Source organism: Drosophila sulfurigaster, chromosome 2R (genome assembly GCF_023558435.1).
Source record: "Drosophila sulfurigaster albostrigata strain 15112-1811.04 chromosome 2R, ASM2355843v2, whole genome shotgun sequence".
Taxonomy (NCBI): domain Eukaryota; kingdom Metazoa; phylum Arthropoda; class Insecta; order Diptera; family Drosophilidae; genus Drosophila; species Drosophila sulfurigaster.
In genome coordinates this window covers 36218670-36246204 of record NC_084882.1, presented here as the reverse complement: position 1 = coordinate 36246204, position 27535 = coordinate 36218670, and the positions used below count along the sequence as shown (strand labels likewise).

General features: G+C 40.7%; 2 protein-coding genes across 2 annotated transcripts in view; one reads left to right on the top strand and one right to left on the bottom strand.

The window, feature by feature from the left end:
• LOC133836144 (uncharacterized) overlaps positions 1–27313 on the top strand; it is a 45962-nt gene extending 18649 nt beyond the window's left edge. The window contains exons 2-7 of the mRNA XM_062266469.1: positions 13960–14472; positions 19806–20551; positions 20620–20755; positions 23129–23262; positions 25641–25869; positions 25964–27313. Of these exons, the coding sequence (XP_062122453.1) occupies positions 14418–14472; positions 19806–20551; positions 20620–20755; positions 23129–23262; positions 25641–25869; positions 25964–26070 (1407 nt within the window). The 5' untranslated portion in view covers positions 13960–14417 and the 3' untranslated portion in view covers positions 26071–27313. The remainder of the gene's footprint in view (positions 1–13959; positions 14473–19805; positions 20552–20619; positions 20756–23128; positions 23263–25640; positions 25870–25963) is intronic.
• On the bottom strand, positions 1241–3713 carry LOC133837503 (uncharacterized). The gene is made up of 2 exons (XM_062268286.1): positions 2762–3713; positions 1241–2517 (listed from the first exon to the last, which is right to left on the bottom strand). Exon 2 carries the CDS (start codon positions 2507–2509, stop codon positions 1385–1387), a length of 1125 nt encoding a protein of 374 aa, XP_062124270.1. The 5' UTR covers positions 2510–2517; positions 2762–3713; the 3' UTR covers positions 1241–1384.
• Positions 27314–27535: the final 222 nt, after the last annotated feature.

Below are 27535 nucleotides of genomic sequence, written 5' to 3'. Positions count from 1 at the left end.
ACTTTCTGCATTAAAAATTTGGCTGCCTAGTTGCAACTGACATTGGTTTGGGGGCAGAGCACAGCACAGCTCGCGGATGCTGCGGCTGCTTTTTACCAAATCTAATTGCAAATTTTATGTAACGCCCACTCAACACGGCTGCTGCATGCAGCATGTGGCAGCCTGACAGCTGTGTGTAGCCTGGCAACTGGTAATGGCGGCTATGATGGTGGATTGTTTTCCTGCTATAGCCATTTTCCATACACAACAACTCCCCTCATAGCCTCGCAGCAGTTTCCTGTTTAGGTTCGCAGTAAATCACGAAATGTATTTGGCAGCATGCGAGAATGGAAAACCAACACACACAGAGAGAGAGAGTGAAAAAAATGTCAAATAATTGCAAAAAGTTGTCGGGTTTTTTCGCTCTCTCTCTGTCGCTTTGAGGCGACCGCTGCCACGCCTCCCCAAGGAGCGTTGGCATTAATTTAGATGTTGTTTATAATTTGGTTTTGTTGGCCAAACTCATTGACAAAGCCTCAAAGAACACAGACTCCGCAGAGAAATTTTGTTTGTGATTTCATTAAATCTAATTGAAACTTTTGTGTCCCTGCCACCCTTTCGTCCTCCTTCCCATCCCATCCTTTCGTCCTCGCTGCTGCCAGCAGCTCAGCCGAGCAGCAGTCAATCTTGCAATTTGAGTCCCAACGAGCTGGACTCACAAATGATTTTTGCCCGGGCTTCTGTCCTCAGAGAATGCGAACGAGCGAGGCCTCGACAGCAGCAGCAACAGCAGCAGCAACAGACATGCCAACCACTTGGCTGACATTTTGGCAAATCTGGCAAAAACTTGATAGGGGCCCTTTTCTCTTCCGGAAGTGTGAGGAGCTGCATTGCCACAGCTGGACCTAGGTTTGGCTCAACCGAGGGGAAGCGAACACAAACGCACTTTAAATTCGAGCTCAAGGCAAAATATTGCTAAGGAAAAGTTTAAAGCACTTTTGCTACAATTATCCAAACATTCTCCCCTCTGTTTCCCTGCCCCAGTTTCTCGCCAGCTTCGCCACGGAAATATGCACTGAAAGTGCGACAATTCCGTGGCAGGTAAAGCGCAAGAAGCAATTAGGCATCCCAATTAGGCAACCCCCCAGGCCACAGGCAAACTTGGCTAAAGTGTACAGTCACAGTTTATCCAGTGCGACTTGAGCAAAAACTCAACTCGGCAATGAACGAGGGTGAACGAATCACAAGAGTTTCCAGATAGTTAATGTCAATTTTCTACTTTTATTCTGCGAAAGAAATGAATCAAGCACCAATGAAGTTGCCGTAAAGAGGAAACTTTTATCAGCAAGAATTCAAAGTCAGTCTTCAAGTTAAATATAGATAAATCCCCGAACATCTCTTTCGATCAGTTTTTGTCTTTCTTAAATAACCTGAGAAAGCTGCGTGACTTGGGCTGAATGGATAAAGGTTGAATTTGAGTTCGATCAGCATCCAATACCCTGGCAGGATATCTTTCTGGAGCATTGTCGTGCAGAGTGCGAATATTTACACAAGTAGCAAAGCTCTCTAAGCTGCCCAACATGGGAGTGTTTGGTGGTTTCTCCCGCTGTAGATCCCCGATTGTGTTGGCGGCTCTTGGCAAAGTGTCTGCCCTGGGAACATAGACAGATTGTTCTCCTCTGAAGGTCTTTCTCCACTCGCAGTTGTTCTTGAATAAGCAGGTCGAGCTCCTCATCTTGGCCAGTTTCGGACGTGAATTGCTAAGCCGAGGTTGCATCAGTTGTCTGTCACCTATGGAGCTGTCCCTCGAGTTGCTAATGGGATGGACCAGGCAACTGCTCTTTGAGCCGCCAAAAGGAGTTCTGGACAGCCGATCATCGCGCTTCACATCGAATGTGCCTTGACGCAAGAACTTGGGTCGATCGCATTGCATTAGAGGTGAACCCAGTTTTGAGCTGGGTGCTATAGGAGATTCCTCCAATTGCTTGAGGCGCAGCTCCTCCAACTGTGAACATATTTCCTTGAGCCTAGGAGTTTTGGGTATTAAATTTTCGGAACTCGCAGAATGTCCAAGAGGCGTCTGCGTTTCTTCTCGATGATAATTCTCTTCTTCCGTCAGCTCCGTGATGCAGAGTTGCTTGAGATCCTCGTCGAACTCGAGCTCAGCTCTGGCATCCTTCTCTTCGGAAGTCATCGGCTCTGCCCGCATCGCTGGCTTCATGTACTTCAGCAGGGGCAGCACGCAGCATTTCCGCTGTATCCACTTCATGCGCCGCTTCTCACACTTGGACAACGCCAAATTCAGTTGCTGGCGATTCCTCATGCACATGGCATCCACAAGTATAAAAGGCATGCCATCATTGTCGAATTGCGCGAGGTCTTCGAGGCCAGTTAGTCGAGCATTGGTTGTTGTTGTATTATTAGTCTTGGACCTGCTGAAATGCTTCCCCTTGGCTTGGGATTGGGAGCGGGAACGGGAGCGAGAAGGCGACGCAATTTGGGGGTCAATTCGATGCTTGCGATTGCTCATTGTGTAGACTGTGGAGGGGAAAAGGTGGGAAAGGAAGGAAGGGCAAGGGTCAATCAGCTGTCGTCTGCAAATCAAATTCGACACACATGACAAATCGTTTATGGCTTCTAAGCCAGCTGTCAGTTGGCGCATTTGATTTGCATTTAATTGCCACCGCTGCGGAAATGATGTGACACGTGTCTAGACGTCATCATCCGCCGAAATCGAAATCGAAGCGGGGCAAATGGGAAATGGGATTGAAAGGGCTCTCACCTGGGCTACTGCTGCTTAAATCCTTTCGAAAGTACTCCGACAGAAATCAAATTGAAAGGGATACAAAACTTTGTCCAAGCAAGAGCAACAGCAACAGCAACAGCAGGAGAAAGAAAAAAGTGGAATAAGAATGGATGAAAATGAAGAAGTAGAAATTGTGCTTTAAGTCCTCGAGCGTCCTTTGGGCACTTCGCGCACTTGTGGCTTCTGCTTAGCTCCTCCAGTTGTTGTTTCTTTCTTGTTTTTTTTTCTTGCTTGTTGTTGGTTGATGGCACTGTACGGATTCAGCAAAACTTTATTTTGTTCTGATAAAAACTTAAATGCTGCTGCTGCTGCCGCCTTTGGCTGTCTGTCTGCTTGGCCTGCTTGGTTGTTGGTTGTTGGCTGTTGGTTTGGTTGCGAATCGTAAATGCTTGGTATCCCCAAAAGGTTAACAATTTCAGCTGCCGCTGCTTTTGCTCCTGTTTTGTTTTTGTTTCTGTTGCTGGTTTTTCGGTTTGGTTTTGGGTTAAAACTGCGAATTGGGGGATGGGGAGATGGAGTTGGGGTTTTGCTTTGTGCAGCTCACTTCAGATCAGTTTAGAGTTTTAGTTTAGTTTGGTGTTTTCTATTCGTTTCTTTTTTGTTTTTTTTTTTCTGTTTTTCGTTTTCTATAAGAATGAATTTTGCGCTTTGCCAAATGCCAAAATGAAACCACAACGTTAGGAGCGCCCCATCAAAAACGCACACACGCAAACACACACAGTTGTCGATACACACACACACACAACCACACGTTCACTTATGGATGTGTCTTCTTGCTGCGGTTCTTTGTGTGTTTTATATTATTTTTATGTGCTGGCTGCTACATTAGGAAAAGCGTGCTTTGTTGAATTTAGCCAAGTAAAAAAATCAAAAAGAATACCTATCATGAAAGTATATGTATGTTAAGTGTATGTATTTTCCTATGTGTGTCGCACTCTGAAGTCTACAAGTCGACAACTTTCAATTGACAACATTCTCGGAGTTGTCGTAAAATAAGCAAATGTGAAAATAGAAATCCTCTTACTCCGTATATTAAAATAAATGCATTCGAAAGTGTACTTAAAATTTATTTTCATACATAAAATGCTATCAAAATGAGGAATATACCTAGTATATATGTATACTGCAGAATAAACTAAATGCGGTATATACTACTACTATAGTATATCAAGTATACCCTTTCTATAAAAACGAGGAATATGGTATATACTATATACTAAGAGTATATACTATTTATTGTGTACTGTACTATAAAATCGAGGAATGTGGGTAATAGTATATACTAAATATATATACTGTATACTATATACTGCCTAATAGACAATATACTATACATATACTGAGTATATATACTATTTACTGTATACTGCACTATATACTATATATATAAATGTACTCTCTTCGAACACTTATACTTTTATTTCACGCAGAATATATTCTGTAGTATACTAAATAGAATATACTATAATTTATACTATAGTATATTGAATATACCCTCTTCGAACACTCATACTTATATTTCATACAGAAAACGAAGCACTTTGTTGCACACTTTGATCTAAGCTTACCCATATTCTCGTACTTCGCATCATCTTTAAACCCTCTTATTGTACTTGGTATTATTTTGAGGGTGAGCAGAGAGGGGACAGCGCGGAGCGCACTGTAGTATAATGTTGACACAGAATTTCGCCTCAGTCCCGCAGAATCTGCAGTTTTCGCTGTCAAAATTCCCCAGTGTCCTGTCATGACCTCTCGGCCCTTAGCGACTTCTTTCCTACAGGTATTGTTTACCCAAATCTCGTTTAAAGACCTTCGCTCTTAGCGAAATTAAATCGTAAATTGCTCTTTCAAGAGTTTCTCTCTTAAATCGCTTACGATACTCAATGCGCTCAGTGTACTAAAAGCTCATCTGTTGGCATAGTCCTTCGGCCGAAGCACAGAGCCGAGAGTGTCAAACGAATGCGAGGACGACGACAACGAGAACGAAGTTGACGATGCTGCCGAGCCGAATGCCAAGCTTCAGTTTCTGTTGCTGGCTCGGCTAACAGCTAACGGCGCCCATGCCAAGGCCCGTTCAGTCTTATTCGCTTGGGTCTGCGGAACGGACGTGACAGCGGCTGGCAAAAGGCAACGACAACGGCAAACAGTCATTGTAAAAAGGCAGCGAACGGTTTTTTGAGCGGGTCACGAACGAAATGCTGAACGTGAGTGAATAACATTCGCGATTGCAGTTCGAGTCGAGTGGGTGCAACTAACTGTGGCAGGCAAAGTCTGTTGTTGTGGGCCAGGTGTGAAAGTTATTAGTCTCAAATTGTTTTCAAAGTGCGCGGGCAATTAAAGTTTCAGACTCCTCGCAGTATACCACGACGATATATACATGACGAGTGAAGCCTGATGGAAGCCTATTGCTGCCTGATGGCTAAAGGTTGATGGCTGCATGTTGCAACTTGCAAGTCAGAGCGTAAATTGCATGTCGCGGTGGTTACATGACACAAGACACGCACACAACTCCGCATAAGAGTGAGAGTGGGTCAGCGAAGCAACAAAAAAAATAGAAGTGTACAATGTGCAAGCAGCCAAACTAACAGCTGACTGTGAACAAAAAAAAAAAAATACTGGCAGCAAATGCAATAACAATCAACTAAACTCGCAACAACTGGCAAGTATTCTAAAGGAAACGCAAGGATTATAAATGCTGTGAAAATGTTACAAAATTAAAGTCAAGGAAATGAAGCTGAATAGGAGAAGATTGTATGGCATTTTAAGTTGTAGTTCATCATTAGATATAAACGAAAAGCTAGAATTAAATTCACACCCTTATAGCATCACTAATTGATTAGTTCAATATTCATTATCATTGGAAATATAAACAATTGAAATAAATTCATGCATATACAGTTGACTAGAAATAAATAAACAAATTTAGCATCAACTAAGGAAAGTCCAACATTAGATATCATGCGAAAAGTATTGAATAAAATTAAATTTAAAAAAATACAATTAACTAGATTTCTACATAAAATTGTAGCCTGAAGAAATGTATAATAAAATGAATTTCATGCATATGCATTTGGCTGGGAATATGCTAAAAAAAATATTATACAAAGATGTGGCATCATAATTGGGGTAGTTCAGCTTCAAATATCATTGACAGAATTAAAAAGGAAATTAAATTCATACTTTTTATGTAATTGGGAATATACAGTCAAATGTTGTGTCGAGTGTGCTCAACTGTGAGATACCCGCTCCCCTTTCTGAATAAAAGCAAAAGAGTGTGGAATAAATTTTTAAAATATACCAAAATAATGTACCTTAGAAATACGAAAATATACCAAAGGCTACCAGTATATACCATAATGTCAGCCAAAGTAACTAATAACCATAGAAAGTATGCAAAAATTGCGACTCTAGCTTCAATATAACATCATAAGTGGGGTAGTTAAACATTCAACAAATCATCGAAGAAAATTAGAATAAAATGATAATCATATAGTATATAGAAAAATCTTGTACCCAGACACAGCATACATAATAAGTCGGGTAGTTCAGCATTAGATATCATCGAATGAATATAAACAATACCAAAGGGTGTAAAGAGAAAGAGAGTGGGAGAGAACCAGTTGAGAGAGAGAGAGGGAGAGTGAAATACCAAGCTCATTGCCCTCAGGCAATTAACAAACATTGTTATGCCTCCCACAATGGCTGGCAGGTCCCGGACCTCGGTGAAGGGCTGCCAGGGAAAGAAGAGGGGAACGTTGCCTATTGAGACAAACAATGCATATTGTAGAAGTTGTAGTTGTAGTTGTAGTTATGAGAGTGTGAGTGTGAGTGCAAGTGGTGGTGCCACATTTTGGACACCCCCTCGAGGGCAAACAATGGCCGATAGCCGGCAGCGCAGAAAGCCAAACAGTTAAGCGCCTCGTCATAAATTCAATTAAAATTCAATCGAAAATATATGCAAATTAAACAATGGCATAAATCATAGGGCTGTGCTCCCTATTAACTGAGTGTTTGTCTCTCTTTCTCTCTGTATGTGTGTGTGTGTTTGTGTGTGTATAGTAAACAATGTCAGTCATAAAATCGCGTACATTCTATATGTATATTGAGTATTTATCGATTGTTGCGCTGCTCTGAGCTCACACTTCGCGGCAAATTACAACAATGCTTTGTTACTTTGTTTGTTATATTTGTGATTTTCCGTTTCGTTGATTATGTTGATTATTGTTATAAATATTTAAGGTTCTGTTGCTCGCTGCTGCTCTTTCAATAAAGTTGACATCACTTTGCGCGAAACTTAAATATTTTTTCACACTTTCTTTTCCTTTTTATCCAAAACTTTTCAAATTATGTGTCGCCCTTTTTTTTCTCCAACCCTCTGCAAAGGCTTCGTCTCGTCATATATTTTTGTTGGTGTGTCCTTTGGCTGCTGGCAAAAGTTTTTATCGTTGAAAATTATGCGGACATGCGGCTGCCTCATATGATTGGAGTCTCGCTAGAAACTTTTGCCACAAAATTATTATCATAAGAAGAGACGCAGTCGCCTTATGAAGTAGATTCGCTTGAGGTATTCGCTGAGTTCAGGCTCAGTTAACCCTTTAGGCAACTCAATTTAAGCATGAAATGACAAAGCAAAAAAGGGGATAACGATAACGTTTTAGACGAAAATAAAATGCGAAATAAAAATATATTTCTTAGAAAATGCTTTTTATTTGCTGTTTGTTTCCAAGAACTACAATTTCGTTGAGGAAGAAGTACTTTGGCAAAACTTAATTAACTTTCGTAATTTAGTCATAATTACACATGGAAATTTGTCTATCGAATGTGTTATTTATTTATTCATTTATTCACTCATTCATTCGTCACACTCACACTCTTTTATGAGAATAAAAGAGAGTACTCGCACTTTTATTCAAACACAACTCATACTACACGTTATTTCGCTTTAGTACATTAAGGGAAACTTCCTTTTGATTGTGCGCTTAATTTCCGGCTTAGAGAATTTGCCGTTGTCGTTGTCGTTGTTCCACAAAGGCGACAATTGTGTTTTGTTTGTTGTCTTACATTAAATATGAAATTGTCACGTCAGCTGGAATCCCCGCGTCTGGGGGGGAAATGCGGGGGAAGCCACAAGTGGAACGTGGACGGATTGCTTTTAATTTAAGAAAACAAATGTGCCGTTTATGTGCGCCTAAGTTACACGCTTATGTGCTTATGTGTGAATTTACGTAAAAATAATAATATCATGGAAAATAATCGGCGATATTACTCATACGCCGTGTGTGCGTCGGGTCGCTGCCTCGTTTAAGGTGCCAGTTTGTTTATTTTACAATCTTATTTTTTCCGCTTCTTTTTTATTTATTTTTTCATAACCAACAAATCTTCTGAATAACAGTTAATTTTCTGGCTTCACGTGACAGCGAAGCTTCTCCTTCCATTTGCCTTATGTTTCTTTTTTTGCCACACTCCCTTTTCATGTTGTGCGTTACCTTGGCTTTGGCTTTAGCTTTGACTGCGTTGTGTGCTAAAATATGCCTGCGGTTGGCATAGCAACGTGGCAACGTGGCAGGATGAGGAGGAGAATTCTGTGCCACAGCCGCAAAATGTTGGCATTGCAATGCCGGAAGATGCCACTGAGGATGTGAATGTGAATGTGGATGAAAGCGTGTGATGTGATGTGCAGAAAGCAACTATTTATAGACACGCGGCCATTATGTTTATTTTAGAATGTGTTTTGCTCACAGCTGTTGTTGTGCTCCACTTTGTGGCATATTTATCTACATTGAGATTGCAAAATATTATTTAAAGATTTCGAGTATTGATAAAGGAAAGATCTGATAACATTTTGATAGGCAACTCAAAGTGCTATTATCTGGCATTTCTACGAATCTTATTTACCATAAGAAATGTGAGAAGTTACACGGCTGGTTGACTAAATGCGGCAGATTGTGACGCCTCTTTTTCCATCTCCCTCTTTCTCTTTCTCTCCTCTCTCACACAAACACAATTGTGGCCAGACGGTGGCATTCAACGTGCTTCTGCCCCAAACATAACTTTGTTGAGTTGCTGTTTTCGTTGTTGTTGTTGTTCTCCTGCTTGTGTCCTTCTGTCGCTTTTTCTGCCGTGTGCTCATTTATTTTTTATGTGCCTTGCACCTGAGAAAACACCAAACCAAACAGCACAACGCACAAAGGAAGGAAAAACTCATATGACGACGGAGCCGAGCTGGTATTAAAAATTAAAGTTTTTTTTCTTGTCAATGAATGTCGTTTCCTTTTTGTTGTTATTGCTGCTTAAATGTACGCACATGCGAGTATAATATATTATATTTTATTTTATTATATTATGCCTGGTCTTTTCATTTGGACGTTGATTTAATTTTCGTTTATGCACCATTTTAAATTTGAGTCGTTGTTTAGTTGTTGTTAGTTAAGCGAGTGCTCGCACACAGAATGAGTAACTATTAAATTTTAAATAGGCAAACATGACAAACGTGGTAAATGAGATTGAGGTGTGTGTGCGTGCCTAAATGCCAGGTTATTAGCTCTCATCTAGGCGCAATCATAATATATTTATAATGGTTAGTTTAGGCTTAGCTAATTCCCACTCTCACTCACTCTTCTCTCTCTGCGTCTCTGTTGACGCACTATGAAAAAAGCCATAAACACTTTAGGCTCCCAACACACACACACTTGTTTTCCCGTGTTCCTGTTTCTTTTTTGAGTGTGTGAGAGAGTGTGTGTGTTTTATTTGATACTCTCATAAACTGGTTTTATTTTCCATGCGTGATATTTATCAACTCAAAGCGAAAGAAAAATGTGTACATACGTAGTCCTTGTCGTGCACATGCATGTTTATTTCCGTTCCTGCTGTGACACTCACTCTACTCACCATTCATACTCACGCATTCATACACTTACAATCCCACTGTGCTTGTATCTTTTATGAGTTTTGCCACTCTATTCAAAGGGCGTTAAGGTTCACAGTTCCAGTTCAACTATAAAATAAAATATGCCCCCGAAATATCGCATTCGTATATGCGTATTTCTATATTCTTATTTTTTGTGCACTGCCAATCACATTTCAATAGGCCATCTCATATATTTTACACACTGCGGCGGCAGCAGCTGCTCTCTATGAATTTTTCATGATTCGCAGCTTCGAACTTGTAAAAATTCAAATATTAGCAAATGAATTCAATAAGCCTTCACACTAATGGCTATTTCATTCGTTTATCTGAATGATAGTAAATTAATTGCCCACTTGCAATAGGAAAGGGCAATAAATTAGTCTAACAATCCTCGTTTTGACCATTAATTATGCATTAGTGAATCAAATGACCTTTTCGGACCCCACTAAATATGAATGAAAAGAAAGAAGTGTGTGTGCTTAATCGATTTGTGAGCAAAGCAAATATGCATATGACCTTTTGGAACAGAGAGAAATAGTTCTGCAAACAATCAGTTCTAGATAAATATAGAGTATTGCGGGGTCGTCATTTAAATATATTATACTTCGGTTCTACTATGCGTATACGCAATATTCAGTAATTACGCATTTATGCAAGGCGCCTGCTCTTCAATTTATAGTTTGCATTTTCGACAGCTGACAGCGTGTGTAAATTTTTGGGGGTAATCTCTTTAATTGGGCTTTGAGTGCTAATGTAAAATTTATTTTTAAATTGGATTATGTGTCAAACATTTTGACTTGTGCCAACAGCAATTTGCAGCGTTGCAGCGCGCTGAATTTTAATGTGGTTTTTGGGTAAATGCCACAGCCAGCCGCAGGTGCAACATCGTGTCGATGGCGGAGGCAATTGCAGGCTCCATCGCTTCTGTATGTGAGTGTAAGTGTGTCAATTTGTTAATTTTGATGTGGGTCCCCAGTCGTATGTCAAGCCAAAAATCAATATATTTACGCAAATAGGCAGCAGCTTGACATCTGCCCAGAGAGTTGAGTTGAGGGAAGCGGCGAGCAGCGAGCATTGAGTAAATGGGATTTCGTGGGACGTTGTCGTGGGTTGTGGGTATAAATTTAATTTATCAGCCCGATAGCTGTTTGTGCAACGGCAAAGTTATAAATAATTCATGCAAGGCGAAACGCTAACGCTGCCTACGCTGCGAATACTTGATCTGAGCAAGTGCTGCGTATTAATTGTCATCATCTTTGGCCAGACAATTGCAGGGCCATAAGTGATACCAGAGAGCAAAGAGCAAAGAGACTCTGAAAACACATGACCCCAAAAAGTTTGTACAACAATCTGAAAGATAAACAACTCCGAGTTCGAGTCGTTGCAGCAGGCCAAAGCTAAAGGGACAAGTTGATCGAGTTCGTGATGCTGTTGCTTGTTTTTGCTCTGTTTGTTTCACAATAATAAAGTGCGGCTGCAGCTTTAATAACTTTTTGCTGCAGCAGCAGCAGCGGCAGCAGAGTCAGCGACAACCACAACAAAGTTGTTAATAGAGACAAAGAACGAGATAGAGTTGTAGGCAAAGCGAGAAAGCGAGACAGAGAGATGAGCTTGAATAGGACATGAGACAAAAAGCAAATACGGCAGCCGCAGTCGTCGCAGTCGCAGTTGTTTGTGGGAATGGAAACTGCATTCTAATATCGTCGTCAGATAAAACTAGAAAACTTTTGCCAGCCAGCAAACGAGGCAATCGCACAGAATTTTCGCATTTTCCATGGACCAACCTCAAACCTCAAACCTCAAACCCCAAACAAAAACCTCAATCCGAATTGCGAACTTCAACTACACAAACCGAGGCAAAGACGAATTACATTTGTCGTGCGATGTTTGCACATATTTAAACAACTTAAAAATTAGCCAACTTTGCGGCAAAATGCAGCGGAAAAATGCTGCTAGCTGCATTAACGCAGATTTCCACTAACTGTACAGAACTCCATTCACCTCCTCTCTTTCTCTCTTGCTCTCTATCTAGTTTGTGTTTCTTTGCGCTGGCCCCTTATGCATTCAGTCATGCCGTCAATTCAGAAACTTTCGTCGCTTCGCCAGCAACGTCGTCGAGCAACCCAATTTGAGTTGCCCGCGCTTTGCAATGCAAAATGACGTCGCTGGCGCTGGCGCTGGCAAAGTTTTTGCTGCATAATCGCAGGCGCAGCGCTTTCAACTCGAGATAGCAACAAAAACAATTGCGAACGCCGTAGAAACGGCATAAAATTGAAGAAAACGCAGCTATTCAGAAAAAAGCAGCACATCAAATACTCTTGCAAACTTTTTATACCTGCTACCCTGTAGTGCAGAAGGGTATTATAACTTTGTGTGTGCAGGAAACGAATTTAAAAGGCAGAAGGATGCATATCCGACTCTATAAAGTCCTTCTTAGTTCCTTTGACTAACAATCTGGTATATTTTTAATGTATTAGTATATTATTATACCAAATATAGTCTTTGGTATATTTTCATTTTTTGTAGTATTTGGTATATTTTAAATTTAAATCAGTATATTTTGAATGTAGTATATAAATATCCCAAAGGTGGTCTTTGGTATTTTTAGTATTTTTGTGGTATAATAATTTGGTATATTTCAAATTTTAAATGGTATATTTTGCATGTACTATACAAATACGTCAAAGGTGGTCTTTGGTAGTTTTAGTATTTTTGCTGTATATTAATTTGGTATATTTTAAATTTAAAATTGTATATTTCGAATGTACTATATAAATACTCCAAATGCCGTATTTGGTATTTTTATGTATTTTTGTGGTATATTAATTTGGTATATTTTCAAATTAATACCGCACTTTTTTGTTTTTAATATAGGTATCGGGTGTCTCACAGTCGGGAATACTCGTCTTTAGCTTTCTTATTTGTTTTTACTACTTCTTGATTGAAGTCATTTGTTCAGCGACACTTTTTATTTGCTAGCGATCTGATCAGTTATAAATTCTCTCTCTCTATCAACTGACACACTATCAATTCAATAGTTTATAGAGTCGACAGCAAATTGGCAATACCCGGAGCAAAGTGTATGCAAAGGACTCGACAAACTTTGCAGCAACTGCGCATAATGTCGCGCCGGGGCACAGAGAACAGAACAGAGCAGAAACAGGCAAATTCATCTGCAACTGTGGACAAAAAGTATCAAAAAAAGTTTCAGTTGCGAAATGTGAAAAGAATGAGGCACAGGCGGAAAGGAGGCAGAGAGGTGGAGGAAGAGGGAGGCAGAGGCAACGACTTTGTCACAGTTTATTTGGCGTTTACATTTGCTTCGCTATGCCACGTTTTTTTTATGATTACTTCTGATTCTGATTCGTATTTCATTAAAGGTCGCATAAAGCCGCCGCCGCCAAATGTTTCGTTCTTTCCTTGTGCGGCGGATTTATGCACATTTCATGAGCTCTTGAGAGAGCGAGCGAACATTTGATATTCCTTCACATACATATTTATATTTTGTTAAGGCGATTTGCGACTTTGCTTTGCTTTGCTTTGATTCGAATATTCAACGAATGCAGCATTGTGAAATATCACAGTTCAAATTGGAGGCACGCAAAGTGCCACAGTTTGTTGCGTGCCACGCTTTATATTTGGCTTTGATATTTAGCAGTTTATTTATGGACAAATCGCCTGCAATCAAGTTAATTTTGATGAATTCATTGACAACACACACAAAACACAAAACACATAACTGTCACATAATTACACAACGTCTTTTGGTCATATCATATATATGAATGAATATTTTACTTGTCGCAAATGTCAAGCCAAAGTCTCTGCTCTTTCTATTTTCTGTCGTCAACAAGGAAGCAATTCCCGAAAGAGTCCTTGAACTGCTCATGAAAATCAATAAGAGTTGTTCGTTTGCTCGGTGGCCAAAAAAAAAACAGAAAAGAACAGAAGCAAAATCATTTGATTGTATTGTGAGACAGATGTTCTTTATGCTTCTTTAATTCACTACATAGAAATGTAACGAGAAGTACTTGAAATTTATTAAAAATCCCCCAGAAAAAGCTGCTTATGAACTCAAGTTTTAAAGCCAAAAATGTGTATAGGAAATGAGAATTTCAATTGATTTGTTTTTCGTATTAATAAATCACCGATTCTTTTTGAAGATTATTTTTGTTTGCGTTGGTGCCAGATGACAATGCATTTGCATAAATTATACAACTTCAAATTGAATTCATTTGTGTTATTCTCTCTTTCTTATTTTTTCCAGACTTTGACTCGCATTTAATGAGACAGTTGCAGATGCCCACACACATGGGACCTGGACTTCAAGCTCCTCTCAACTAAGCCAATTGTGAACGGCAACAGGCTGAAATTTATGCGAAAACTTGTGCAATGTAATAAGCACAACAAGAACAAACAAAACTAAACGAGAAAGAGAGAGAAACGAAAACAAAAGTAAAGTAAAGTAAACAACATTGCCAACAAAAGCCATAAACAAAAGGCACAAAAACTAAATCCGACGAACTATCAAAAAGAAACAAAAACGGAGGAGAGAGAAAATCACTTAAATCGGCAGGAAAAACAGCTTACAAAGAGAAATCAGAGAAAACTTTAACTTGGAAGTCGAGCTTAATCCAAGTAAGCCACGCCCACGCCCACAACGCAAAAGGAAGGGCGACAGCGACATATCATTAGAGGAGCGTATGGGATTATTATGCCATAAATATGAAACACATAAACGATATATCCATTATTGTGCTCATTTGCTGTTTGCTACAAGGTGAGTGCGAAAAAAAAAAGTATGCTCAATTGAAGGGCGGTTAAAGAGGGGGTGGTTAAAGAGGGGGAAGCGGGGAGGGGAGAAACTAGGGAGCGACACGATGCGGGAGTCTCGACACCTTCCAAGTCAATAAAAAGCAAATTGTAACTGCTGAACAAAGTCACTTGTGGCGTTTTAACACCTCAATACACATACACACACACTCCCAACACACACACATGGTTGTCTCTGCGTGCGTGCATCCCATTGGCACCCCCCCTGGCAACCCTCCACCCCTTTGCCTTGCCTCTTCTACCTCCCAAAGTTTGCTCGTTTCGCTTATTTCGGTTATTTTTCCTGTGTATGCGACACGCAGCGCGCATACAAATAAGCCAGCCAGAACGAAGTCAGGTATTCACCTCCTCTGCCTCTGCCCTTTTCCTCTCCTCTCTGCTGCTCCATTGCGGAGGACACATTTTGCAGTAGATTTTAAATAAAACATGATCATTTTTAATAGAATTTTCGGCCGCCTGTTGAGCGAGCTGTCAGTTTGGGTTTCAAGTTGGCCCAATTGAAAGTCGATGCTTCTAAATTAACGCCACACACGCATGTTGCCTCGGCCTCTGCCTGTGTCATGTGGCATGCGCCATGTGGCATGTGGCATGCGAAATGTGTGTGTGTGCTGTGTTCCCCCAAAGAAATCAGTCGATATATGTGGCACACAGCTGAGGGAATTGCAGCTGCCATTGCAATAAGTTCCATTTCATTTTGCAAATATGTAATCGTACTAAAAGTGCATACACTGAGCTCACACACAACACGCAACACAAATCAGTCAAAGCAGCTTGGGAATGGTGAGAGGGAGAGGGGGAAAGCGAACTGATGAGGAATTGCAGCAGGTGCTGCTGCATTCAGCATCCTCTTAACTCATTGGCAACAGAGAAGCGGCGTTAGCTAGTTTTATGCAACGTCAGCAAATTGTTTGTCGAACGTGCCACCCGATGGCACGTTCTATTCATCGTCCTGCGTCCTGCGTCCAATGTCCTGCTTCGCCTCGGTTCGGCTTTGTGTAACAGAAGAGAGAGCGTAGAATGTTGAGCAGGTTGCATGCGGGATGCTGCTGCACATTAGGGTATTATTTAATCCTAAATGGGTTCAAATGAATCGCCTTAAAGTGGGAACACACTCCGCACTCACGCGGGCATACACAACAAATTACACATACGCCCCGTGGCATGAACATATGTTTTGTGCTGAGCTCATCACAGTTGTGTAGCTGCTGCTGCTGCTGTTATTGTTATTACTTTTTCAATTACGAGTCAGCTTAAAACAACAATGAAAGTTTTCCATTCCCCCTTCCACCCACACACACACACGCTCGCACACACACTTACGCAATTTCCCCCTTTGTTCGGGTAAATAATATTTTCTGTTATTTCGCTTTTAATTTCGTCGCTCGTCAGTCGCTTGTTTCAGCTTCTTTTCTGCTGTCATGCTTGCTATTTTATTCATAAATGTTTTTGCTAAAAGTCATGAGTACTTTTTCTCAGTGTTCCACCAACACACACACACGCATACACACCAACACACATGCTCAGTGACGTAAGCGGTGCACTTGCAACGCTCGCTCGCTCGCTAGCTCGTCATGTCAGACTCGCTTAAAGTTGCATTGTCGCTGTCGCTTTTTGTTTGTGTGCGGATTTGCGCCAGATTTGTGTCAACTTGAATACATCAGAAGCGCTTGCACAGATTTGTTTGTTGTTGTTGCTGTTGCTGTTGTTGACGCTGTGGTGGCGCTAAACAAAAATGCACACGCAATCGCGCGCTGCAACGGGGCGTATGAGTATCGTCTGTCTGCTATATAAGAGCACCAAGAGAGTGTGTGTGTTTGCATCTGATATTGTGTGTGTGTGTGTGTGTGTGTTGCCTTTGAGCGCGCTTCAAAACTGTTGCACACTTTTTGTTGTTGTTGCTGTTGCTGTTGTCGTGGCTGTTTCTCTATGGAATATAAACGCGGTCTCTCGCATCGCCTTTGTTGCTGCTCGCTTACTGCAAACTAACCCAAAGGCTTTTTCATTACAATTTCGCTTAGCTTTTTTTTCCTCGAACCTTGCTCTCATATTTTCCTTCTCCTTCTCTGTTTTTTTAATAGAATTGTTTGCTTATTTAGCACAAGGCCAGCGAGACGCGTAATGAACTTCACTTTCAGTTTCAGTTGAGCAAAAGTTTAGCAACTTTTGCTGCCCCTCGAGGCCGAGGAGAGCAAAGCACAGGCACTAATTGTTTTTTAAACACGAATTAAAAATGTCAATACCTCATAATTATGCATAGAGTGGAATGAAATGGTGTGATAGATGTACATTTTAATGAAGTCTAGACACTTGAATTTCCACAACAACAACAATCAACCCAGTAGGGAGAGGTTCTTAATGAGCTGCGTCTCCGATTGCCTCTGACAACGTTTGTTTTTTGTGTTTCCAACAGTTTGACAGTTTTCTCGTAGAACTTTCCACCGATACGCTTTGTTCCCGACACTGCCAGCAAATTTCCACGTTAAACGTTTTGCCAGATAACGGAAAGTTTTTCTTTCTGTTCTCGTTGTTGTTGTTGTTGCTTGGGTCTGCTGCTGGTGCCGCATAATTGCTGCAAAGAGCGAGGAACTCATTAGCGGTGTAATGTTGAGCCCCTTTCAGGGTGTCCATGTCAGAGAGCGACGCGGGATTTTCGGTGGCCGACGCCGCTTCGATAGATTTTTAGGCCGGTGTTTTTATCTTCTAATGATGTGCTTCATTATGCATTGCAGCCCAGATCCGCTGAAATGTTACTGCCTGGATGGTTTAACCTATTTCACGGGCTCTTGTCGTAATCTGCGTTCGCTCTCGCCTTTGTTTGCGTTTCTACTTTCTACTCTCCACCTTTTAACGTTCACCGCGCTCTTCACTTTGTTTGCCAATTTTATCGAATTATGCTAAACGTTCAATTTGAAGTGAAGCCAGGACACCAAAGGCAACAAAGGTGGGAAGACCACAGAGGAGTTCCTTCACTGGAGACTAAAGAGAGAGGAGCGTCTCCCTTGGGACTAGCTTGTTTAAATATGCGTTAATGAAAGAAATTATCATGCATACTTAATGATGTTACTTCATGCTGCATCATTCCCTGATGTTGCCACGCTTGCCACCTGTTTATGCATATTCAATTTACCTAAAAGTACGCTTACGATTTCCATAAATATCTGAGTGCTGGGGCAAGAAGAAGGGCCACAGCAAAAAATAATCAATTGAGATGCAGCTGTGGCAAAAAAGCACCGACAGAGGCAGCACAGACATGCGATATGACCGAGCGATATGCGAGTCTGTGTGTGTGGGAGCATTTTTATGTCATAGTCATTCCTTGAGCAGCATTTTAGTGCACAGTGGGGCAATTGCCTCGAGTAACATTTTGCTAACCTTTTCATACCCGCTACCCATACAGTAGCCTCCATGAAATATATGTAACAGGCAACTCTGACCCTATAAAATATGGATATTCTATATCAATACACCAAATATATAATCTAGAATATTTTCAGTATATTTGTGGTATATTAATTTGATATATTTTATTATTTAAAATATCATATTTTGAATGTACTTTTAGTACTATATAAATATGCCGAATATAGTCGTTGGTATATTTTTAGTATTTTTGTGGTATATTAATTTGTTACAATATATTTAAAAATTTAAAATGATATTTTTTAATGTTCTATGTAAATATACCAAATATATTCGTTGTTAGTAGTTAGTATTTTTGGTATATCAATTTGGTATAATTTAAAATGGTATATTTTGAATGTACTATATAAATATAGCAAATATAGCCGTTGGTATATTTTTTGTTATTTTTGGTATATTTTAAAATGGTATTTTTTGAATGTAGTACTATATAAAAACATCAAATATAACCTTTGGCATATACTATTGCTAGTATTCTGTGGTATATTAAATTGCTCTATTTTTGCTTTCATCAAATATGGGTAGCCGATATATCAGAGTCAAACACACTCGACTGTAGCTTTCTTACGTGTTCCCTCTTCTATGTGACCCACAGTACCATAGTGTACCTCATGCTTATTGTCATCCTCCTTCTTTTTTGCTGGCTTTGCTTTTGTTCCTCGCATTCGCTGTAGTTGTTATTGTTGTTGTCATTCTCATTGTTGTTGTTGGTGGTTGCGTGCAAGCTTTGCTGCTTTTAATTAATATTAAGACACTTTGTAATGTAGCCAAAATGACATGTGTTTGCATTGTCAGCGCTGCTGCTTTGTGTTCTTTATACCGAGTACATACTGTGGGTGTATATATCACAGACAAAGACAGCTGCTACTTGCTCTACGTCTCTACGGCCTCTCCTGACTCCCATCTCTTATCTCTCCTCCCACTCGTTGGAGTATTGTGCTTGTTTTGTGGCACACGGACGAGCTGTATAATTTTATTAAAATTACTTTGAAGTCGCAAGAGAAGAGAAGAGGCGGAGAGCGAAGAGCAGCTACAGCTCATTCCTTGGCTCGTTGAAATTATCAATTTAATTACATATTTGGCCATAAAGGCCTCCTTTGCATTCCCCATTCCCCCTTTCGCTTTCTCGTTTCGCGCTTACATGCCAAATAATGTTAATTGTTGTCATAAAATATGCACGTGGCTTATTAATGTCCAATCTAATTAATCCAAATGAATTTCGCTGCCTGAAAGAAGCAACTCACTGACTGACTGACTGAGCATCGCTTTGGTCTTTGGCAACGCTCCAAATTGCCCCAGTTTATGCCGATGAAATGAAGTTGGCTTTAACTTAATAGCCAGGCATTCAGTCCAGTTTTGTGTGTGCTGGCTATTAAAATATTTATATTAAAGAGGCAAAATGTTGAGCTGGTTTTCTAATTTAACGCTGTATGAGCACGTCCTCTCTCCTCTTCTCTCTGCTCTGCTCTGCTGATATAAAGGTTAGATGAGGAAATGGGGGCCAATATCCTGTAGCACAGCCCTTGCCCATGCTCTCTCTCACTCACTCGCTGGCTGCGTAATTTGTGGCCAGGATGTGCGATGTGGCAACCGGCGTCATAATTTTACAAAGGATTAAGCCCGATTACGCACTCATTTATGAATATTTACGAGCTGCGCAGCTATTGGATAATAAAACAAGGGAAGTCCGTTCGTTGGTCGATTTAAAAATGGCCAACGTATTTCGCCAGGACAATGCGCGCATCCTTTTTCACATATGTTATGCTGGCTGCCACTTTTTCGTGTATTTATTTCACACAAACTTGCATTGCAATTGACTAACAATTATCCTCACTCTCTCTCCATCACTCATTCTGGCAGGTTTCGCTTTGGGGCTGCGCATGATCAAGGTCTCCATACCCGCGTATAAGATGCGCGGTGAATCAGCCTTCCTCGAGTGCCAATACGAACTGAATCGCACCCACGGACCACACATGACCAACGAAGGGCATCGCGAGCGCGAACACGATCGGAACAGAGACAGAGAAAGAGACAGGGAAAGGGAATACGGTCGAGATCGATATCCGCATAATGGCGATGCTCATTACGTGGACATGGACACGGATGTCGACCATCGGCAGTCGACGTATCGTCGCATGCAACATCAGAGTCAGAACCAGAACAGCCAGCGACAGCATCTGCAGCGTCGTCAGCAGCATCAGCCGCAGGCGATGAGACAGTATCAGAGCCAGACAGACGGAGGTCACAGTCCGCCTCTGCCGCAGCAGTCGCCGTACGGCCACAGCGTCTATCGGGGCAGTGCGGCATCCGGATATTTGGGCGGCCGTGTCGGCGCCAGCATACACAATGGCGGAGGTCAGCACTCGACGGGCGGTGGCGGTGGAAGTGTCGCCTCAAGCGGTTCGGTGGCGTATGTGCCAGAGTTTGAGCGCGAGGATAGATACGAGGCGAGCGAGGAGGAGGAAGACGAGGAGGAGCAGCCGCAGGAGGAGGGCGAGGCGCTGTATGCCATCAAATGGTACAAGGACAACGAGGAGTTCTATCGCTATGTGCCAAAGACCCGCCCGCCCAAGACCAGCTATCGCGTGGATGGCGTGCGCGTGATTGTAAGTAACCGCCTATCGAAATGCTTTTCCTCCTGTCCCTAGCTAACATTGTCTCTCCCCCCTTGTAGGAGGAACTATCCGACGCCAGTCGCGTGTTGCTTCGTGGCCTCACCCTCAACTCGACGGGTCTCTATCGCTGTGAAATCTCCGCCGAGGCGCCAAATTTCTCATCTGTACAGGGCGAGGGTCGCATGGATATTGTATGTAAGTAAAGAGCTTTGTCTTCTCTTTCCTCCCCCCTGAATTTATTACTTCCACATTCGGTGCACACATTACCTAACCAACTCGCTTTCACTCTCGCTCGCTCTCTGACCAATATCCTGCAAATATTTGCACAAAAATTTCCACTGCAATTACTGACAAATATTGAATTTGTAAACAAATACTCACCACAACACACACACATGCATTCATTGTACATACATTTCCTACAAACAATTCAAATTGTGTGTTCGATGTGTGTGTGTGTGTGTTCTTTTCTTGTGTCACATCGGTTAACCATGTTTATTTGTGTACTATATTTTTTCGCTTGGCTGTTTCTCGTTTATGTTTACATTCTTCATATGCATTTTTAGTTGTATTTTTTACAGCATATTGCATAAATGAACTTCATATTTTATTTATCGTGCGAAGCTTCATTTAATTGGTATTAAAATATTTTGCACTTTTTTCCCCGACGCACATAACTCAGCGTTAATGCTTTCAAAAAGGAATGTAATAAATAGTTGAAAGTGCATTACGAAACTATAAAAAAATATTTAAAACTACCTCTCTAAATTCTTCTTTAGTTGAAGAATTTAAGAGAAAGAATTACATTAAAATTATTTCGTATTTCGCGTAGAAATTTCGTTAGTTCAAGAATTTATGGATTAAAGTAGTGCGAGTAAAACAAAGAGAATTAAATTGCAATTATTTGGCAGTTCGGGTACAAATTTCTTCATATTTTCATTTCGTTTGCCACCAACAACAACGAACACAAAAAGTTGAGGAAAATTTCCAGCGTTGTTTTATGCCGCCTGCTGAGTTGTTTGCAATGCATTTGAAAGGCTTTTAAAATGCCATTTATAAGCTTGGGTTCTATAACAGGGTTTTACTGTAAACTGTATTCTGTATACTGTGAACAGTGAACAGTCCTGTAATTCCACGTCCGTGTGTATTTTTATCGTTTATTGCTCTCAGTTTTTGCGCTCTGCGCCATACTTCGACATAGACACGTATTCATACATGCATGTTGTTAAAACCGAGAGCCATGTACATCTGCAGTTACAAAGGGAATACGTAAATTTCACAACACAGGTTGGGATGGGAGATGGGGAAGGAAGGTAGAAGGAAGGTTCGCCTGGTATACCAAAAAAAAGGTTATGGCCATTGGTCCAAGCCGGCGATTTATAAGTTGAAATGCCATTTTAATGGATATTTCCGCAGCCAGGCCATGCACAGCATATTTTGTGTAGTATTAGTGTTATTTTTTATTTGTTGTATATATGTGTATTTATACCCGCTACGGTATAAGGTAGAAGGGTACTATAACTTTGTGGCTGCAGGAAATAAATGTAACAGACAGAAGGAGGCTACAGAATTTTGATTCCTAAAAACCTGGTTTAGATACAAATTGTTAAAGGAAGGCTAAATATAGGTTTCGGTATAAATAAAATATAGGTTTCGATATAGTATTTTCAGTATATTAGTTTGGTACATTTTTAGAATATGGTTTTATTGAAAATATACTGCTGGGGTCTTCGGTATATTTTTGTATTATTTCGTTATATTAATTTGGTATATTTTTTGAACATTGTTTTATTGCTTGTCCTACATCTATATACCAAGTATAATTTAGTATTTTCGGTATATTTTTAGAACATGGTTTTAATGAAAATGTGTAGCAGGATATTTATAGATATACCAAATATGTTCTTCGGTATATTGTAGTAATTTTTCGGTATATTGATTTTTGTTTATTTATTGAATATTGTTTTATTCAACATGGGTAGCTTATCCTACATCGATATACAAAATATAATTTAGTATTTTTTAGTATATTTATTTAGTATATTTTTAGAATATGGGTTTTTGCAAATGTGTAGCAGGAACTTTATAGATATACTAAATATGTTCTTCGTTATATTGTAGTATTTTCTCGGTATATAAATTTGGTATATTTTTTAGTAGCGAGTATCTCACAGTCTAGCACACTCGACTTTAGCTTTTTACTCGTTTAATTTTCATTTTTGTGCACTTTCGACCCACTCAGCTGCCAGTTGACTGTCTGTGAGTGGAGAATGGGAATATTGGAGGGCCCCGAAAAATGAATTTATATATGCAACATGCATATGCATGTGTGCGAAAGTGGACTCAATATTGAAAATGGAAGCGGGTCGACTGTATTTGCTTAACATGGCTTTACAAATACTTTTATCTGCGCGTAGCCAGCAGCGTAAATAGAAAACTAATTAATAGACCTCACAATAGGATTACGTTGAATGTCAACAGAACGCTTATTTATGGCACTCGTATTATTATTATTATTATTATTGTTCGCTAATTCTAATGTGCAATGTGTTTTAAATGCACTTTCAGTTTTACCACGTGACGGACCTCATATAAGGGGACAACAGTATCAGTATCAAATCGGAGAATATCTCAGCTTAAACTGCACATCGGGGAAATCACATCCCGCCTCGCATCTGCAATGGTTCGTCAATGAGCAACCGGTAAGTCTGTGTGCTCAGCCACCTTTCTAGTTTACCTTTTTATTCGTTTTTTTCTTTTGGGGGAGTGTGTGTTCATTTTATGCCTTTTTGCGCTCAAACGCGTCCATACTAATCAGAGGGGGAACGAAGGGCGAAGCGAAGTTTGGCCCCAAACAAAAAATGTTGAAATTATGCATACAGTAAATATTTAAGCTCCTAACAACGCAGCAAACAATGGACCGCGGCAGGTGGAGCAACAAGGCAGTAAAAAGAAGAGCAAGGGGAGGGACTGGGAATGGAGAAAAGGAAGGGAAGAGAAGGGAAGGAGAGGTTGGGAGGCTTGTCCGAATCCCTGGCACAGCTGCCAATGTAGGTGGTAGAAATTATTTCATGAGCAAAAATCATGTAACCGACCAGGCTTTTGGCTTTACAGACAACCTCTGCTCCTCCCCTCCGGGGTGCCTGCCTGGTCTATAGGCAAAGCCTTGGCATGGTTTATGGCATGTTGTTAGTTGTCTGTAGGTGTGTAGCTGGGCCATCCATCTGGCTGAAAGCTCGTTACACGTCTACTGTGTAGCCGGAACACGAAACGGCTGTCGAACTGGAGCAGGGCAAGAGAAAGGAAAATGGGAAAGGGAAAGGGAACGGGATGTGTCCTGACAGAGAGAAAGAGAGCGAGGCTGAACTTTGGGACTGTGGTCCCTTACTGCATTTTATAGTCAACGACTACATGGTACTCAAATTGTGTGAATCGAGCCGTTAAGGTACAAGTTAGTTCACTCTACCATGTTCCAGTCTCCTCTCCTCTCCCCACCCCTCTCCCGCATCTAACCTCTAGTCGCTGTTGCGTAGGCCTTGCGATGTCCCTGTCCTGTGGCCACTTTGTATAAATACGAGAGAGAAAAATCAATAAGTGCGATTAGGCACGTTTCCCGGGTTTATTTGCCTTACGACAATAGGGATATTCTATTCCCAGCTCACATCTCGGTCGCATCTCATCTTACTGAGAAAATAAAACAACCAGAATATAAAATAGACAAAAACAGAAAAACATTCGTCTAGCAGCTTTTCACTGCTAAAAACATTGTTTGTATTTATTCTGAGCTGAGCTGCAGACTGCAATTGAAAGCAACGAGCGACAGAGAGGAGGAAAAGCTATTTGTGTTATTTATAATGAATGTCCATCAGAGTAAACGAATATTTAGAAATATTTCGAGACTGAAAAAAGCTTATAATTTCTGCTTCTAGTTTGTTTTGCTGCTGTGCTGTGCTCTCTACGGTTTGCCCACAAAATGCCTTGGATACTTTTATTTAACATTCGTTCTCGATCTCTCATCCTTGGCATGCGATAGGCATTTTAAATGCCCTCAATTTACAGAGCCTCCTTCCCTCCTTCGCTTTGTGTCAGGACATGCAGGACAGCTTCTCTGGCATCTGCAGCATGTTTATTCTGTCAGCCCGTGAGAGAGAGAAAGCGAGAACGAGAGCGAGAAGAAGAAGACGGCAGACAGCGCGTTTAATTTATGCCTTTAAACTTGCTTTCAACTTTGGAATTCAAGAGCTTTGTAATTTTTATGGACGCCATAAAGAATGGCGAACCAATCGCATAACAAATGGCAACAATTCCGCTCGCAAAAGTGGCAAGTGGCAAGTGGCAGAATGGCAACTGTTCCCCCCCTCCCTCGCTTGCTCAATCCGCACTCAATTCAAATCCAATATAGCTGCAAAAAAGTTCAAGCTATTTATTTGAGCATTTCACATTTTGTATCTGCTCACCGTATTTTTGTTATTTATTGCGTCGGGGTCTGCGCAAATGACTTCATTTTTTTTCTTTCGCTTCGCTCTCTCACTCTCTTATTTCGCTTGCAACATAACGTAACTGCTGCCTCATAATGTGTGAGGCAAGTGGCTGCCAACAGCCTGTCTCTGCCCCGCCTACAAGTTGCTGACAGCAGCAAAATTAAAAGGAAGGAATTATAAAGCGTCTGAGTGAACTGGTAATTGTAACCTTCAGTTGAGACACGAGCTCTTTTTTCCCTCTTACTCACTCACTCACTCATTCGTTTGGGGTCAGGGCTGCGTACAAAAGAACCATTTGCAGCCCTGCAGCATTTGCCAGACATGTCTGTCACACCCTCCATCAGAAGAGTGAAGCGCGTCTTTGTTGTCGTTACCCATACGCCGTGTGTTACGTCGTTCGTGTGTTTAATAATAAAATGCAATGCGGGCATAACGTGGAACATCGTTTAGCTTTCAACTAAATAAAAACGGGGGACAGACAGTGGAAGAAAGAGGGATACAGAGTAGAGGACAAACATATTACCATAGAACAGAGGACAGAGAAACGAGAACTGAGAACTGTGAACTGAACAATGTGCATGTCTGGGCTTACCTTGCAGATACTGGATGAGCACTTCCTGCACAAATACAACGACATCGTGCACAAACACGGACTAATCACCTCGACGCTGGGTCTGCAGCTGGAGCTGGAGCCGCGCCACTTTCACGATGGCGACATGCGCGTCAAGTGCCTGGCCAGCATATCGCCGGTGCTGTGGAAGGGCGGCAAGGAGAGCGTTCTACAACGACGCCCCGGCATCATTGACAATCGCGAGACCATGCTCCTGGGTATGTGTAAAATTGCCAAATGAGAACACACAACACACACACACACATACAAAGGAAACACAGACACTACAATTTCTGCTTGTTTGCCCCACAGTGCGAAGTGCAGCGGGACAAGCGGAGAGCAATCTATTGCGATTGCTGACCATTACCATCATCCTGGCGCGCATCGGACAGTGGCTGCTCAGTCCGGAACTCACCTAAGGACGCATTCCAAAGTTCTTAAAATGATTTTCAATTCAATTCAATTGCAATTGCAGAGCATAAATGGTGATTTTGTATACTTTAAGTGTAATATCTTTAGTTTCTAAGCGATAACCGATAGACCGATGGCGGATAGTCGATAACTGATAATCGATAATGGATTAACTGAAGGAGAGATTCCCACGGCAATCAACAAAGTGTAGGAAACGATTCCGAAATGATGCAAAAATGGAAAAATGGAAAGCGAAAAGCCAGAATAGAAAATGTGGTAAATCTAGTGCAAATAATGTGTCGACTCCCTCACACACACACATACATACCAAAAAACATTCATATCTAACATTAACTGTTAAATTCTAGAGAAAGCGAGGAGTAGATGAAGAAGAGGAGAGAGCAGCTCTATACTAAATACTATATATAGTATTTACGACTATTTAAATGTTTGCTTCATGTGCGACTGTGTGAGTGTGTGTGTGTGTGGCGAAACGAAACGAAAAACGAAATCCAATTAGCAACAATCTAACATGTTGCGTGACAAAAACAACATCATATCCCAACCCGATTCCTACCTCTCTCAACCCTTTTCTCTCTCTCCCTCCAGTTGCAAACAAACAACACAGTTTAAGGATAGTTGAGCGTAGTTTCTGTGTAAATAATTCAATGAAACCAAAGCATAGTGCAAATTTGAAACCTCAAATGTACCACACACACACACACACACACACACACATAGACAACATGTCATTTGAGTCAATTTCAATTTGAATATTTATATAAATAAGTTGAGGCAATAAGAGTTTTTATCACTATCATTCAATTAATTTCTTTTTATGGGTTTTTTATTCAATATTCAAACTGAATTACCGCAAGAATAAATATAATGTGATGTTGATTATTAGATTAGATTTCGTCTTTGATTTTCTGAATTAAGTTTTGGGTCTAGAATTAAGAGTACACACGCGATTTAATATACGAATATGTTATGGAGTAAATCATTGTAAATTAGATTGTAAGTGATTTTGATTTCTAGTTGATTCATTCGGTAAACAGAAACATCAATTGAATTGTTTGTAGTGCTTAAGCTAAGCTAAAGTATTAAGTATAATAATATTAACGATCTGACGTCACGCACACACACAGACACACACGTAGACACCGACATATACATATACAAACATACACACTATGACTCCCTCTCTCTTCCTCTATCTTAAGTGTTTAAAATATATATATATATAAATGAATATATATAAATGTGAAAACGAAACGCGTGGTTTGCCTTTTATTCTCATAGCTTGGGGTCGCCGCTTCTCATATGAGTGCATTTTAATTCGTATTTACTTTTATCCACTGCAGACACGCGCAGCACGCGTCGGTCTCGGGGCTCGGGCTAAATAACAAACATTAACACCTGTAAAACCGCAGCAAAGTTGTTGCACAGGTGTCGAAAGAAAGAGAGAGAAGG